General features: G+C 43.8%; 1 protein-coding gene across 1 annotated transcript in view; it reads right to left on the minus strand.

The window, feature by feature from the left end:
- Positions 1-12,247: 12,247 nt before the first annotated feature.
- Positions 12,248-17,386, minus strand: part of MFSD2B (MFSD2 lysolipid transporter B, sphingolipid) — a 38,358-nt gene continuing 33,219 nt past the window's right edge. Inside the window, exons 11-14 of the mRNA XM_076332696.1 lie at positions 16,570-16,679; positions 15,168-15,311; positions 13,430-13,606; positions 12,248-12,404 (exon numbers count right to left, since the gene is read on the minus strand). Of these exons, the coding sequence (XP_076188811.1) occupies positions 12,347-12,404; positions 13,430-13,606; positions 15,168-15,311; positions 16,570-16,679 (489 nt within the window). The 3' untranslated portion in view covers positions 12,248-12,346. The remainder of the gene's footprint in view (positions 12,405-13,429; positions 13,607-15,167; positions 15,312-16,569; positions 16,680-17,386) is intronic.

Consider the following 17,386-nt stretch of genomic DNA (forward strand, 5'->3'; position numbering starts at 1 on the left):
TTCTGTGGGCTTTTGCAGCGAGAAAGCGAGAGGAAATGCAAAGGTGAAATCTGGAAAACAGCACAGGTTTATGTAGCATGGGTTGCAGCACTGAAGAAAAGACACTAATCCAAGACTGCTAGCCATAAAATTAAAGCATGATAACATTAAGCAGTTTATCAGGCTTTCACAGTGGCACTTACTGCGTGAGAAGGAATCAAGTGATGAGATTATAGAATTGGAGCTGCCGTCTCAGGGCTAATATAATCTCTTTTTTTAATGCCTATTTGGAAACTTAGCCACCATCAAAAAATCATCTGTCCACAAAATACAATATTAAAGATGATACAACATCAGCAAAAGCTGCAAAGAGCACTCAGCGTTGTGTGGTGCAGCTAGAAGTTAACAGCTTTTGATGAACAGGGGAGGAGGAAAACAGGTAAAATAATTAGGCGGTTGTGGGCTTCATCCTGTACATAACAAGCATCTGTCCTCAGTAATTGTCGCTGTTTAATCGGGAGGTGGTCCATGATCACCGTGGATCCAGCAGGCTGGATGCTGGGGATGGTCCATGTTTCTTCTCAGCTGCCTGACGGCCCTTTTTCATGCCAGTTCCTGGTTTCAACATCCCACTAACCCACGGGAGGAGAGGGTTAGGGCTGAGTGCTCTTGGCTCTGCAGGAAACCTCTGTCACCTGCGCTACCCTGTTCACCCCGAGAGGGTGCCTTGAATTGCACGCGCCTCAAATGCTGCTTCTATAATTTGGCTATGCAGCCAATCAGTGTATAAAAATTAGCTGCTTATTTTGGAATTACTATATATTTGTATTATTTCTAGATTGATGAAAGACAGTGTCTCCCCCTAGAAGCGCGCTCAGTCTAAACTTGCACCAGATGGATTTGTAGGACTCTTCCAGCTCCCCAGGCGAGCACCGGGAACTACACACGCACAGGGCATTGCCGTGTCGGGCAACTAGAGCAGACACACCAAGTGCAAAAGCTGTTAATAGTTTGGTCAAGGGATTACGCTGGCTATTCATGGTGTGTTATGCACATATAGACAAATACTGCATTTGAAATACAACCCTAGGAATCTCAAATTAAATCCTTACATTAAGAGAATTGCTTAATTATCCTTAACCAAGAAGTCATTTCCAAACTTATGGGCTGGTCTGCGCCAAAGCTGAATGGGAAACGAAGGCCCAAATCGCTGACGATGTATCAAGTATAATACTAATTGTAACGAGACTTTCCTTTTCAATGCTGAAAACTTCGGAGAGGGATGTGCAAGCAGTTGGAAGTCACCACGGTCTAACGCAGGGGGCTGGGGGCAGGAGCGAGCAGAATCGGCAGCTAAGGCTGTTGCTCTCTTGCAACATTGGTACATTAAGTACTCTTTCTGTTTCAGCTGAACTGTAACATGGATTAATAATGACCTTTTGTAGAGGTTATGTGAGGTGTAATGCTACAAGTGTACCAAGTATTATTTATGAATAAATTTAGTGGGATAACAGCTTACTTCTTCCAGGTGGTTCATCAAAAGGTTTAGAAAAGATTACATAACACCCCCCCCCCCCCCCCCCCCCCCCCCCCCCCCCCCCCCAAACCAAACCACACATACACAAAACCTCAGAGATTTTAAACTTTATTTTAATTAACACCTCTCATGGGAAAAAGAGCAAAGACAGTAGCGTAAAACTGATTAGAGCCATTATCTTACTTGTGTGCTTTGTTATTTACCTTCAGGACAACTTCAGGCTCGCTCCCGACGTGGGAAAGCGTGAGTTCTGGGAGTTGCATTTGAAGAAAGTTCCTGATTTACCTGGTTTTAAGTCTTTTTTTCTGAGCCCGGTTTTCATTTTGGCCAATTCTCCTGTGCCCACAATTGTAGAAGCTACAAGTTGGTACCGTGACGATGAGGAATGGTGTGTCTGATGTACGTAAGCTTGGGGATGGAGACATTCATACACAGGAGGTACAAAGCACTTGCTGGGATTTCCCTTGTTCTTGAAGAGAGAGGCAGTGTCGTTACGCCTTGGCTTATGTCCAGAAATGCACAGCTAACGGTTTTCAAAATCTCTTTGATGAAATGTTATTAAAAATCTTATTTCATGTATCGACTTTTCATTTCATTTTCTTTTACTGAAACTTCTGATGGTTCTTGACTGAATGTGGATTTTGTTCAAATCTGTACAAAGAAAGCCTCTGCTTTCATTGTCTTTGAAAAAGATAAAACCTTAAATGAATCTTTTTAATCTCAAATCCGAGACTTCTGTTTACAACATCCCCAAACTTTAAGAGATGAATTAACATTCATAAACCAGGTAATAATGTGAATGTTCTTTTATCTGTTGCACCCTTTAGGTCTAAAAGCAACCAGTAAAAGAACTTGCAACGTGATTCTATCAATTAAATCTTATTAAAATAAAAAGGTACAATAAAACTACCGTTTCAATGTCACAAAAACGAATTAGCCTGGGTTAATGTGAGTTTCCTCGTAAGCACATTTTCAGATGTACACATTGCTATGCTGGTTGTACATTAATATGGTCATTACAGATAATGTGTCTAATTGTCATGTGTAGTTAATAGCTTATTACTTCTATCTTCTAATGTATCTTCTACTTACAGGTGTTATCCATACGCTCCGCGGGACATACCTGGAATTTCTTTCAGCATTGTCATGTTCTTCATATGTATAACATTCATAAGCATCCAGCAGTAGCGCTGAGCACTGCTCAGCGCTGCAACAGAGGATCGTCCCCTTTCAAAGCAGCTTCCCAACGAAGGTCCGCAGTTCAGCAGGAATCTCAGAGCCGGGGCCTCCCATGAGGTCAGCCAGACGCTTGGGTGAAGCTGAGGAGCCGATAACCATCTTCACTCAGAGCTCTAGTGCCTCTACGTGAGGTCTGTGCTCACGGTAGTCCTCTGGCTGCTGGCGAGCATTAAGTTGGAGACTAAATTAATGGCATTGAAAAGCTGCCATGGGAGTTTTTAAGCAATAATTTGAAGCCTGGAGGGATGATGTCTTCTTGACGTTGGTCAGCTGTCCTTGGAGCAGCTTTGTTGATGGCTTTGCTGGGAACCTCTATCAGAAGTTTCTCCCAGTAGCACGAGACTCCAGTCCTACCGTTCCCATGGCCACTGAGCAGCCGCAGAGCAGTTGCAGGTAAAATAGACTGAGCTGCACGGAGGTTTTCTTTCAGTTTTGAAAATCACTTTTGCTGTTTTCAGGAAAAAACACCATTTCTCAGGTGTTCTGAAATTCATCTTGGATTGTTTTATTTACTTACTGTCAGCACTTCTTATTTTTCTTTTTTTTTTTCCTCTTATTTTTTATTGCTCTCTTGTTAGCAAGGGGGAAGGAAAGGGAAGACAGCCAAATCCACAAAGCCCAGTGGCAACCACCACGTAGACCAGTAGATGACAAATAATCTCATCCAAAGAGTCTTGGCTCTTCCATTCTGCAGAATGCAAGAACACACCACCAAGTAAATGGCTTCTCACAATGAGGCATCAAAGACACAAAAAAAATCAAAGCTTCTTGAAGCCAGAAACCTTAAAAATCAAGTATAGCTTCTGCTGCCAAAGTCCCACCATGTTCCATTGCTTTATCCCCAGTGGGAGCGTTACACTTCAGGAGCAAATAAAATCATTCATCCTCAGCTACCAGCTGTGAAATGAAACGAGTGGAGAGGAAAAGCAGAGAGGTACCGGAGCAAGTTGGAAAGCGAGGGTTTTTTTTCCTCCATCCTATTTCTTCTAACAGGGCCAGGTGCTGTGCTTCCTTTACCCCTAGCAGCTCCCTTTTTTTTTTTTTTTTTGCGTAGTGAGATTCCAACCCCAGCTGGTAGTGGGAAGAATCATTGTCCTGGTTTCAGCAGGGATAGAGTTAATTTCCTTTCTAGTAGCTGGTACAGTGTTTTGGATTTAGGATGAGAACAAAGTTGATAACACACCGATGTTTTAGTTGTTGCTAGGGAATGCTTACACTAGCCAAGGACTTTTCAGCTTCCCATGCTCTACCGACTGAGAAGGCTGGAGGTGCACAAGAAGCTGGGAGGGGGCACAGCCAGACTGGCCAAAGGGACATTCCATACCATGGGACGTCATGCTCAGTACAGAAACTGGGGAAAGCTGGCCGGGGGGGCCGCTGCTCGGGGACTGGCTGAGCATCGGTCGGTGGGTGGTGAGCAATTGTACTGTGCATCCCTTGCTTTGTGTATTATTATTATTATCATATTATTATTATCATCATTTTATTTCAATTATTAAACTGTTTATTATCTCAACCCACGAGTTTTTTCTCACTTGTGCTCTTCCAATTCTCTCCCCCATCCCACCGGGTGGAGGGGAGTGAGCGAGTGGCTGCGTGGTGCTTAGTTGCCGACTGAGATTAAACCACGACAATCATCTTCCAGTAGCGGTCTCTGCCCAATGCAAAATGGGTTTGATGGATTAAACTTGTTGCCTACTCTGTCCCCAGTTTGTCCCATGAGCTCCAAGTCCCTCTCTCCTATTAGTCTTTATTACTTCTCCAGGGACATCTGGCTCTCCGGGGACCCTGAGCAACCACCCGAGCCGGGGCCACAGGTACACCAGCGTTCACCAAGTGCCACCACTGACTACTCCAAAACTGTGTCCAGTTTCAGTTAATTTCTGGATTAGCTCTGCCTGCCCTGCAAGATGTCTCAGTCCTGGATTTACCGTAGTTTCCTTTCCTCAGGTCCACCCTGTAGGCAGCAAGTACAATACTGTCTGCTGGCAACCAGCGAGAACGCGGTGGGGTCTGAAAAGAAAGGTGAAGGAAAAGGAAGATTGAACTCTGGTTCCCTTTGTGCATCGTGCATGAGTTCCTTGTGCATTACACCCTACACTCGCCTACTGGTTCTCCTCAGTTAGAGCGGGTCTGTCAGGCACTTCCTAATTGGCTCGTTACTGTCCGCAGACACCAAGCCTGCAGTCAGTACTCACAGCGCCAGGACCAAAACACATTCCCTTCTGTGCTATGGCACGGAGGAGGCCGACATCCCAGCATGTTTTCTAACTGTGCCCTCTATCAAGCTCCTCGTTACTTCAGTTGCACAGCCAGAGTAATTAAGATACATCTGTCTTAGCTTTTGTAGCATTGCTTCTGCTGACCGTCCAGTTCCTGGGAATCCTCCAGCACGGAAATTCCACCCTGTTTGCTGCAGTCTCTGGTCGTCGCTTGGGTCAAGTTGCTGTTTTTTCCATTGATCTGCTTTTGTATGAACACGGGCTCAGGCAGGGAATTGGGGAGGGACAAGCTGAGTGTGTGAATATCTGGTAACCAGAAAGCGTTAACTGATTCTCTGAGTCTCCTCTGCTCTGCATGTGGCATTTGGGTCTCCACATCCAACATCTTTCCACGTGGTCACTCATGTCAATCCAAGAGCCCTTAGGAGAGGATTGCAGGGTGTTTTTAGGGAGCTTTCTTCTCTTATGGCTCTTCTTTCACCCCTACAAGTCACTTCAGGAATTCTGGAGTTGCCCATTCTCTCTGCCTGGCCAGCTCAGCACAGCTGAGACTTTGCCAGGAGTCTGGAGGTGGCTACAGTTTTGCATTCATCCCGCACTGACGTCAGCAGGTACGTCTATGCGCTGAGACTCACAGTCTGACGTGGCTGCCACTGGCAGGATTGCTGAAGCTGCTGGATGTGGCAAATGTGCAGATTCTTCTCGATGACTTTGAAGGTGACCAAAGGGTGAGTTTCTTTTGGAAACACAAGGAAAATACTTCCTCAAGGGCCGCAGCCAATTTGGACAGAAACTTCTCAGCCAGTGTAAACACGGTTCCATCATTATGATGACAAGCTGGTGGCCTGAGTTGGCCCTAGGCAGGTGAAAACATCCTCTAGGTAAAACAGAGATGAAAGTCCATGATGGAGAATACTAAGGTGCGGAGGAAATCCTTTTGATCTTTTGCTGAATGTAGATGATTCCACGTACATCAGCAAAGACAAGCTGGCAGGGGACGGGTGCTGGGTCTCCGAAGTGTACCTCCCTTGGTGAAGCTGAGCAAGTGACCGTCAGTTCCACAGGGCCTGAGCAATCCTTCCTCACCATCTACAGCAGAGTGCAGCAAAAATGAGGACAGAAAGCTGAAGGGCGTAGCTGAAATTCACAGTCTCGTCTAACATCATTCGGGACAAGAAACAGATCATGAAATAAGATTTATTTCTGCTTCCACACTTCTAGAGCAAACATTCACGTTTCCCTACCATCCAACAGCACTGCTGCTCTCCAGTTAGGGTTAGAGACTGCTGCTCTGTAAACGTCCCTGAAATGATACTGAGGACGCCACTTTTCTGCAGAGTGCCACGGCTCTAGGACCATTCTCCCTCCGTTGTTTGTTCAGTTCTGTGTCGTGCCAGTTTGTGTCTTCGGAGACTGTAAATTCTCAGGTGCAACATAGCAAAAAGTCTCCTCCTCTGCCTCAGGGACAGAGACACATGCTGCCGCTTTGTCTTTTGAATGAAGCTTCCCGGTGGGTTAGCATCTGTTTTATGCAGCAGATTTGGTGCTTAATGATGTGAAAGCTATCCGATTTCATACTTTAAGCCTATAACATACACACATTTTTGTAACCATAATACTCAGCACTCTTTCTAGGTATCTGAACCATGGTCTTGCAGAGAGTTAAGGTAAAAAAAAAGCATTCAGTGCAGCACGAGGAACTTGTGATCTCAAAAACTGCAGGAAAACAAAACTCCCTCTCTCACCTGCCAGTTGTATGAATCCAACTGACCTTTCCATCAATCAGTCCAGAAGTTTTCTGACGGGAAAGACTCTATTGTAACACTTTGAGACTGTTTTTTACATAACTATAATACGAAATTCATACAAGGTATGTGATTGACCACTATACACTAGACTGCTACCGGCTGTACCCTACTGCATGAAACTTTGAACTAATTTAGAATCATAGAATCATTAAGGTTGGAAAAGACCTCTAAGATCATCGAGTCCAACCGTCAACCCAACACCACCATGCCCACTAAACCATGTCCCTAAGCGCCGCATCTACACATCTTTTAAATACTTCCAGGATGGGGACTCAACCACTTCCCTGGGCAGCCTGGTCCAATGTTTAACTACTCTTGCAGTAAAGAAATTTTTACTTGCCTTCTCTTACTCATCTTTAAAGAGCTGGACAACAAATACCAGGTCTTAAAGGACCTGAGTTTCCCTTAAGGAAATGCCTCCTCTCAAGAAGATTGATTTCATTTTGTGTTTTCTATCTACAGCCCAGGAAGGCAACTAGAAAAGGAGATGAACAAGGGATATTTGGAAACAAACTATGAACCCAAAAAAGCAGGGTTTGGCTTTAAAACATTGTCCACTCCATCTATTTTACTTGGAATGCAGAAGGTGAATGGAGACGAGAGGATGCAGCAGGGATTGAATCTAGCAGCGATTCTTATAAGGTGCAGGAGTGACTTAAGGAATTAGCACTCAAATCTACAGAGCCCTTCCTGAAAACCCAGTGACGTGACACTGAAGGCCCCAGCCTTCAGGGGCTCCCCAGGGACAGACGCCCAAGGCGGTATTCACCTATTAAAGTGGGTGACTCAGCACAAGTGATCTAATCCACCTAAGCCGTGGCAGGTCAGCAAGCTCAGGGGCAGACAGTGCAGCAAGGTGGGAGAACATGGTTAGCAGGAGGCACGGCTGGTGGCGGTGGCTAACAGCAACCCCCCTCCTTCAGGGGAACGGCAGCTCACCTACGTGGTTAGCTGTGACCTGCGGTGAGACTGATCACCATAGAATCATAGAATCATTAAGGTTGGAAAAGACCTCTAAGATCATCGAGTCCAACCGTCAACCCAACACCACCATGTCCACTAAACCATGTCCCTAAGTGCCTCATCTACACGTCTTTTAAATACTTCCAGGGATGGGGACTCAACCACTTCCCTGGGCAGCCTGGTCCAATGTTTCACCACTCTTTCAGGAAAGAAATTTTTCCTCACGTCCAATCTAGACCTCCCCTGGCACAACTTGAGGCCATTTCCTCTCGTCCTATCGCTTGTTACTTGGGAGAAGAGACCAACACCCACCTCGCTACAACCTCCTTTCAGGTAGTTGTAGAGAGCGATGAGGTCTCCCCTCAGCCTCCTCTTCTCCAGGCTAAACAACCCCAGTTCCCTCAGCCGCTCCTCAGAAGACTTGTTCTCCAGACCCCTCACCAGCCTCGTTGCCCTTCTCTGGACACGCTCCAGCACCTCAACGTCCTTCTTGGAGTGAGGGGCCCAAAACTGAACACAGTATTCGAGGTGCAGCCTCACCAGTGCTGAGTACAGGGGCACGATCACTTCCCTACTCCTGCTGGCCACACTATTTCTGATACAGGCCAGGATGCCATTGGCCGCCTTGGCCGCCTGGGCACACTGCCGGCTCATGTTCAGCCGGCTGTCGACCAACACCCCCAGGTCCTTTTCCGACAGGCAGCTTTCCAGCCACTCTTCCCCAAGCCTGTAGCGCTGCATGGGGTTGTTGTGGCTGAAGTGCAGGACCCAGCACTTGGCCTTGTTGAATCTCATACAGTTGGCCTGGGCCCATTGATCCAGCCTGTCCAGGTCCCTCTGCAGAGCCTTCCTACCCTCGAGCAGATCAACACACCCGCCCAACTTGGTGTTGTCTGCAAACTTACTGAGGGTGCACTCAATCCCCTCATCCAGATCATTGATAAAGATATTGAACCAGACCGGCCCCAAAACTGAGCCCTGGGGAACACCGCTCGTGACCGGCCGCCAACTGGATTGAACTCCATTCACCACAACTCTCTGGGCCCAGCCATCCAGCCAGTTTTTGACCCAGAGCAGAGTCCACCTGTCTAAGCCGTGAGCCGCCAGCTTCTCTAGGAGAATGCTGTGGGAGACAGTGTCCAAGGCCTTACTGAAGTCCAGGTAGACCACATCCACAGCCTTTCCCTCATCCACTGGGTGGGTCACCTGGTCATAGAAGGAGATCAGGTTGGTCAAGCAGGACCTGCCTCTCATGAACCCGTGCTGGCTGAGCCTGATCCCCTGGTTGTCCCGCTCATGCCTTGTGAGCACCCTCAAGATGAACCGCTCCATCATCTTCCCCGGCACCGAGGTCAGGCTGACAGGCCTGTAGTTCCCCGGATCCTCCTTCCGGCCCTTCTTGTAGATGGGCGTCACATTGGCAAGCCTCCAGTCGTCCGGGACCTCCCCCGTTAACCAGGACTGCTGATAAATGATGGAGAGCGGCTTGGCGAGCTCCTCCACCAGCTCCCTCAGCACTCTCGGGTGGATCCCATCCGGCCCCAGCAGTAACACTCAGCAAGGCAGTATAACCTTGGAAGGTTTCAACATTATTTTTAGGCAGAAACTACAAGGGGGATGAAACTGGAAGAGAAGACTAGTGACTAGCTCAGCTACTGCCTGTACCCGCAATCGGCCCAGTAGAGAAGATTTGGGCTGCCGTCACTATACTTCAGCAAGGGCAAGGAATGGGCATGGTTTGCCTTACGGGCAACTCACTGGTGACACGTTACTCCATTATCCTTTTCTTTTCTTCCTCTATTTGTGTAAATCCATTTGTTGGAACTGCTTGTGTGCAGGTGGGGAAGCGTTGTCCATTAGGCACCCAGCTGGTTTAATCCAATCTCCCATATTCTTACAACTGTATTTGGGTATTACTTGAATGAGAGCGCCTGGGGACTGAACCTGGCCCTTGTTACTGCCAATCAGTGCAAGGCAGGTGGTTTACATTAGATTACCATTTAATCTGAATGGTTGCCAGTGTAAGAATCTGCTTCTTTCAGTCACATGTTCTGAACATACATACATCTCAAAACTGACAAGGAGACATACAAAGTTTATTCATTTTACAGCACCAACACTGAGCCCTAAAAAAAGAAAATTACAAAAAAAAAATCTTACCCTGCACTTACTCTTCCAGTCTTTTTACTTACAAAATTAAATACATTCATTTTCTTAACAAAAGTACAATTCTGATAATCAAATAAAATAATAAGATTTTCAAAATATAAAAATACTCTGCTACATTTTGTCTACGGAAGCCTTCTATTTTATTTTGGCAGTTCCCATTATTGCTACCATATGCAAAGTGAGGACTGAGTACATCTGTGTTAGATAAATATCACATTGTCTCTCTAAAGAAGAGGAAAACAGTTTACAATCAACTAAGTTTACCTTGCAAGAGACTGAATTCGTGTTGGGTGTTGTGCAATAACTGATCTAGAAATAATATCTTAAGCCACATTCAAATTACTCCAATCAAGCACAGCCAGCAGTTTCTGCAACCCTTTTATCACCGGGGTAAGTATTTGGCTTATGTAAGCTGACACGGATCCACTGCCTTGTAGCTACAGATTTATAGCAGCTGAAAACATAACCCATTAAAAAACATTAACAGCCTTTACTGGGACTTCTGGTTGTTTTTAAAGACGACTATTCAGAAATATACAAATATTAAAGAATAAATCAAAGTTTAAAACTGTTTTCTATGATGTTTTGGAGCTATGTGGTATTACTACATAACTTACCTACTTCAAAGTGCAGTAAATCTGCTGTTTCAAATTCCATCAGACTCAAAATTATAAACAGGCTTATGGCTTTTATTGTTGTAAACACATATGCCCCAGGCATACCAATCTTGATTTGTCTAAGAACCGAAACAAAAAACCCCCAGCCTTAGATGTCAATTCAACAGAAGTCTTAACCATAGTTAACTCTTAACCACGCACACTTAAAAGCTCACTCATGATTAAGCGTTTTGCTGAACTGGGACAGTTCATTGGGCCTTAGACTTCAAACTTGCCTGAAAAGGTTTCAGTACTAAACTTCATGAGACACTCAGTGCATGCACCGATTTTACTTCACAGCGTCTTTCAGTAAAAGCTTTCCCAGTTTCCAGTCCCAGCACTGTGAGTCACTTCCCTGAGCAAATTACTTGTGGTCACTGCCTCCAGTGACACCTACTGCAAGTGCTCCCAAACGCGGCAAGCCAGTCCTCCAAAGGCACTTCTAGTAGAAAATAAAGGCACCCTCCCACATATTCATACAGTGAAGCCAGTGGGCTGTAAATTCGTGTCTTGTCTTGCAGTGTCCTAATTTCTTCAAGGCGAACAAGCCTTCAACTCTTGGATTCATCACTCTCCCCTCCTGATTTAGATATGTCTTCAGAGTCCAGTTACTTTAGCTTAAGCCTGGAGTCAGCCTCTGGAGGTCTCTGTATCTCCACTGACTACAGAAGAAGCCCAGAATGACCAGGTCTGAGCTTACCTGCTCCAGAAAGTGCCTGAGGTTAGGCGTGTCTTTCATCTACAAAATGTGTTCAGCAGCGTGAATCTATAGTAGAAATGAGGTTTCAGTTAATGTATCTAAAGCATGATGACATCCCTGACTGAAAAAAATCACCATTTAAAAGTCAGGTGTAGCCTCATTATTAAAAAACACTGTGTGCAAGCTGAGATTAACAGCCATGCCATGGTGTTTTGTGAGGCAGAGAGCCTACACCATATGCAAAATGGATGAGTATCATGATTACTTAAAGGCCAAAATTTACAGAAATTTGAATGGCATAGTCTAATTTTTGGAAGGGACTACTGATTTTGGGTATCCTGAGTGGAGATGTTGTTTTTGAAAATGTTAAGTACTCATTCTCTGACAAAGATCAGTTTACAGGTGTCAGAAGCAAGGAACTCCAGTAATGGGAAATGTAAGGTTCTGTTTCATATAAAATCTAGAAAGTTAAATTACGTCAAAATCTCTTTCAGAAAAACTCTTTGTGAAAAAATCCTCAAAACATGTCTGCATCAGTGATTTGCTTCATTTCAAAACAAAGTAAATCCTAACTTTATATGATATACTTCAGGATTTCCAAGTGCTTTCCAAACACACTGGTGCGCAATTTGTAGGTAGAGACGATGTTCAAAATCCACCCAGCCTCTAAGAGTGAAATATATCACATGAGCGGTGATACATATCACAGTGAAATATATCACAGGGTGGTGCACCACATTTACACTTTTTTCCCTTGACCTACAAGTCCATAGAATCTCCTGTTGCAATGAGATCACAGCTTTCCGGTAATCATTGAAAAACAAACAAAAAAAACCCAAGCCTTCAACAGCTTACATTCCTCAACATTTGTAATTTCTTTTTTAGCACAGTGCATGGAGTTAGATATATATTTTGCACGGTGGTGTCCTCTCTTGATTTCATTACTGACTGTGTCAGAATCATCCTTTATCCTTTTTGACAAAATGTGAGCAGAGAAATGACCTGGAAGACTCTCACAGAGTTTGTGCATGGGATGTGAGACGGTATTTGGAAAGTCATTGTATTCAGAGCTTTCAGACCGAGGTGTCCTCTTTGTGGTCATCCAGGTTCTCTGTGCTTTGATGGCTCCTTCTGTTAAAAGCAGAACAAATGATACATGAACAGACTTCTGGCTTTTATTGCTAACTAATGAAGCTGCAGTTTGGCAATCTCAAACAACTGAGAACCACCAGCAAGGTGTGATTGTTATGGACAGTGACTGAAGTACCTAAAGAGAGAGACCATTTTTGATTGTTTAGCCTGTCCCCTCCGGTCTGCAGCTGCCACTCAGGAAAGCAGCTGGTGCATGAGAGGCCTGTGTCATATCTGCCAACGCCATGCAGGTATCTTAGATACCTTAGGGCAATGCATTGGTCCCAGATACCCGTGCTTAGGCCCTGGAATTGATCCTTTAAGCACGGAAATCAGTTTCCAACTCCAGTAACTTGGGATAATAAAAACAAGACAGAGTAACAATATATTTTGATATTTAATCCATCAATCTGCTAGGATTAGACTGTTCTTATGTATGTCCTCAGTATACCGAGGCTTCATTTGACAGAGGTGGATGATATTGAGCTAGGCAAGATTTTCTCTGGAGAGGGAGGAAAGGGGAGGGAGGGAGCGTGGGGAGGGAGAGCTCAAAGCTGTCCTTTCTTTTTCTCCCACAATCTTTCCTGCCTACGCCTCTAAATGGTTTGGATGTTTCTTATATGCCATAAACACCAAGAATGCAGCCAAGAATCCCATTTTCTTCTATATACAAGTAAATTGCAACTATTCACATTTTCTCCAGAAATTTAATCTATGTAGAATATTCTTCATTTCTGACTTGAAACACTGTACCGCAATAGTGCTTTGTGTGCCACCCCAGAGAAAAAGTAAAAAATAGCAGCTGATATGTCTGATAAATGGTCCTCTAAGCAGGTAGTACTGCACTACAAAAATAAGATACTGGAGCATGTAATAGTACCATTCAGTTAATAATTCAGCTAATAGAGTGTTGTTTTGTGGTAAGGAATACAGAGGTGTATGTCGGTAGCTAATAATTTTTTGCCCAGTATGACTAAGAGCTGCTGCGGTGATGTTACTGCTGTTTGCTGCCAGTTCAAACCTACCTTAACACTTCAAGCGCAAGCTTTGTTTCTTTCCGACTTTCTTCAGTGATTGGGTAGAAAAGAAGTATAAATAATCCTACAAGGATGAGGATAGCAGGGACTGCTCCAATGAGGATTTTCAGTGTGAGGATCACGTCGTTGGATTGTCTGCATATCCCTGGCTTGTATCCAGTAAACCTAAACAAATGGAATAACAGTGGTGTGTGCATGTCCAAAGCTAAAAGGCAGTTGTTCATCTGAAGGCTCCCTTCTTTCCCCCAACACTCTTCAAGACTTTTCTCCCATTTTTCCTACACCTCTCTTTTTTCCTTCCCCGCACTACATCTTCAAATCTTGTTATTCAGATCTCATTTTTGTGCTCAATTTCAGATAATTGCATTACCTCTGTATTTTCTCATTATTATTATATAACATTTAACTACTAAGAGAAGCATGGAATCCCATGTAAGGAAATTGATCTGTTATGTTTTCTGTTAATATTCAGCAAAGAATTTAGGCTCCACTTTAAAAGTATGCAAGTAATCTGACCAATTTCAACAGCAATAATTAATTTAAACACACACTTAAGTAGTCTTCTCAAGATAGACAAATTTATTCAAGTGCTTAGAGTTAGGTACACACTTACAGTTCATTGATTCAGGGCTTCCATACAGTCCCACAACTGCTGATATACTCAAATTCCCATTCCCAATTTGTGGAATGAGTTTTTTGTCCTCTAAACATGCACCTATGAAAGCTACAGCTCATTTGGCATCACCCTGTCTTCTGTGCTCTCCCACAAACATCTGCCTTGGCAAATTGCTGGGAGCTAACTGGAATGCAATTGAAAAGGGGCTAATTGGTGAACAGCGATTTGTTTGAGGGTGTTAGCAGTAAGCCTCTAAAATTCTGAAGCCCAAAACGTTCAGCCAAGCACTGCCTGTTATTTAGCAGTTTCAGCTGAAGGCCCTGAAGCAAAACATTCTGGTTACCAAAACCAAACTTGGAGCCAAGGGCTAGACAGTATTTCAGACAAGTTCCCTTCTAAGTGTTTATTGCATGCTTGTGTGCTGTAGCAGCTACAGGCAAAGGCCCTTTCTGCTAGGTCGTGCACAAAAGCAGGGCAGCAGATGGCTGACCATTTTCTCAACCTGACTGTCTAGTCAGAACAGGCAAGGCAAAAGTGGAAGGAGAACACAAAGCATCTTCCAAACTGACATGGTCTAGGTGATGAGCAGAGCTGTGAGAAAGACTCTGTTCCTGACTCTGATCAGCGTCCAGTTCCCTAAAACCAAGCAGGAATCGATGATCCTTTTATGCTGAACAGGCCACTAGGCACCCCTGATAGCACTCCAATCCACGCAAAGACTTACAAGCTAGTATACATAGTCCAACCCAGATGCAACAGGGAATGCACAAAGCAGCTGTATCACTTGTGGGGGACCTTCATCTGCTGAGTTTTCATGTTTAGTTCTTTATTCATATAAACCACTAAAGTTTACATGAGTAATTTGGAAAGAGGAAAATCTAAAGGGAAGTCAGGTCTTTCTGAACTGAAACATGTTAGGACAGGCGACTTAATGTTCAGTGGTCTGGCCTAGATAACAACAATCCCGTCTTCAGTGGTTAGTCATCTGATGTTGCTGCTGGCACTTTCAGGCTCAGGGCAAAAAGGCAATTAACTCCACAGGATAAAGGCAGAGTAACCTCAGAATGCTTTCAGAGTAGATCCACTAAGTGGAAACACAGTGTTACTTACTCCAGTCCTGCTGCAGAAATTCCTAAGCCAATTCCTGCTGACATCTTGGTAAAGAAAACATAAGAAGAATAGAAAATGGTTTCATGTCCTTTTCCATGAGGATTCTGCAGGCGAAAGTTATCAACAACATCAGGCAGCATTGACCTAGAGACGAGCAAGATAAAAGAAAAACTCAAGCCAAAATCTCTTCTCAAAGTCCAAACTTACTGAAAGAGTACACCCCTCCTCCTTTTTTAAGATCTGATTGATGTAGTCATGCACATGAAAGAATCCAGTTCAAAAAGTCCTACTGCTGGACAGGAGGGCAAAAATCCATGTAAGAAATGCATAGCCACATATTACAAAGTAGAAAATCACCAAAAAACTATCAGACACTTGCTGGGAGGTGACAGAATTCTTTAGACTGACTGCCATTCCAATCAGAAGTTGTGATATTAAAAAAAGAACAATAAAAAACCACGCTTCTTAAGATTTCAAGGGACTCAATCTCTGAATAGTTTCACTCTGAAATAACTCTTTTGCCAAGCTAACAACATTTTCAGAAACCAATGAGGCCTATTCTCTCTCTACTTCAAAGAGACTGAATTTGGTAATGGGGAATCAGAATGGAAGCTGCTCAAATGCCAATTGTGAATTGACATTTTATTTCCAGTATAACTCATGATTTACTGTTGGAAAAAAGGGCTTCTCACCCTCTGTGCAGAAAAGCTTATGTAGTCTGACAGCTTATTTCAAACTACGTTTCCATGATCTCTTGGAGTTTTCAGGGCATTGTAAAAATGAGTAATGCAAAACAGCGCTCTCAGCAACGGTCTCACTTTCTAGTCAATTTGACCTGAATAATAATTATTCCCTCTGGAGAGGAAATATCCCATCCTGCTCATCCTTGAGTAATTTTTTCCCCACATATTTTTAGTCCTCAAGAGCAAAGAACCTTGAATTCTCAGTTTCTTTTAATCATATCCTTGTGTTATTGATCTATAACAGAGGACTGCTCAAGCAGGGATACATAGCTTGGCTTATGTTTCCTCTGCTACGTTCTTAATTGCTCAGCATTAATTGATTTCTGTAACTTCATCATTCCTGTAGTTCTGTTAGAAACCAAACCTAAGCAACTGATTTACTGTTATCACAAGTTCTATACCTACTTAGATTGTTGATTCATCTACATAGTCTTATGTACAAAGAGCAGCTACGCTTACAGTAGATACAATCTGTTAACAACGGAGCAACCGAAGTCACGTCATTGCAACTAGCCTCTATTGTAAAAGCAGAAAAAGATTCTTGGAAGAAGTGACTCTTGCCAAATTCTGCCTCTTTCGGAGGCAAATTCCATGCAGTAGTACATATGTGTAATGTAGACATATACCCCTTCCCCATCTCAAAAGTAAAATTCTCGTACCATGGCAACAGAAGAGACGCTGCAATGCTCAGACCAGATATGAAGGCCACGAAGTAAGCCAGGATCAGGTTTGGAATGGTCACTAGCATGACTGCAAAAGGAATCATCCACTGAGGAAGAAGAAAAACAGTACATCTAACTTACAGTATGCACTGCTCAATGGTATACAGATTGTTCCCTTCAAAATATAAGATTGTGTTATGAATCAATTCACGCACAGCAACACCTAACACTTCAGTATTTTGGTGAAATGGCATTTCCAAAGAGCCCTGAGCCAAACTGTATTTATCTATCCAGAAGAATCAGAGAAAAATAGGATAAGCTATGGTAGTGCCTTCTCTGTTAGCAGTATTAGGGCTATAACTGCACTAGTAAATTAAACAGTCCCAAGAGCCTAATTAGCAGTCATGAGGCCAACTGGCAGACCCTGGCCACATTCATACTCCTAAACATTTATAGTCTCCAAAAGAAGTGTGGCCATATAAATACTTTTTGTGAAGAGCCCCTTAAGTGGGCTAGTTCCCAAACTGTGCCCAGATACTTCTTGGGAGATTGCTAATCAGCTTGTGCTAAGATTTTTCTGCCAATTTAGTAACCGAGATGACCAAACACCAGTTTCTATTCTAGGCCAGTGGAACTATTTAATTTACTATTAGAGACAAAGCCTTGAAACATCATCACACTGCATTTCAAGGGGAGGGGCAGGGGCTCAATGGTCATTTTAAACTGTAAATATCCCATTTCACAGATCATCTTGAATGAAGAAGAGTTTGCTTACAGCTTCCTTTCCAATGACCGCTTTAAAGCGATCTAGGTA

This window comes from Aptenodytes patagonicus, chromosome 3, assembly GCF_965638725.1.
Source record: "Aptenodytes patagonicus chromosome 3, bAptPat1.pri.cur, whole genome shotgun sequence".
NCBI lineage: Eukaryota > Metazoa > Chordata > Aves > Sphenisciformes > Spheniscidae > Aptenodytes > Aptenodytes patagonicus.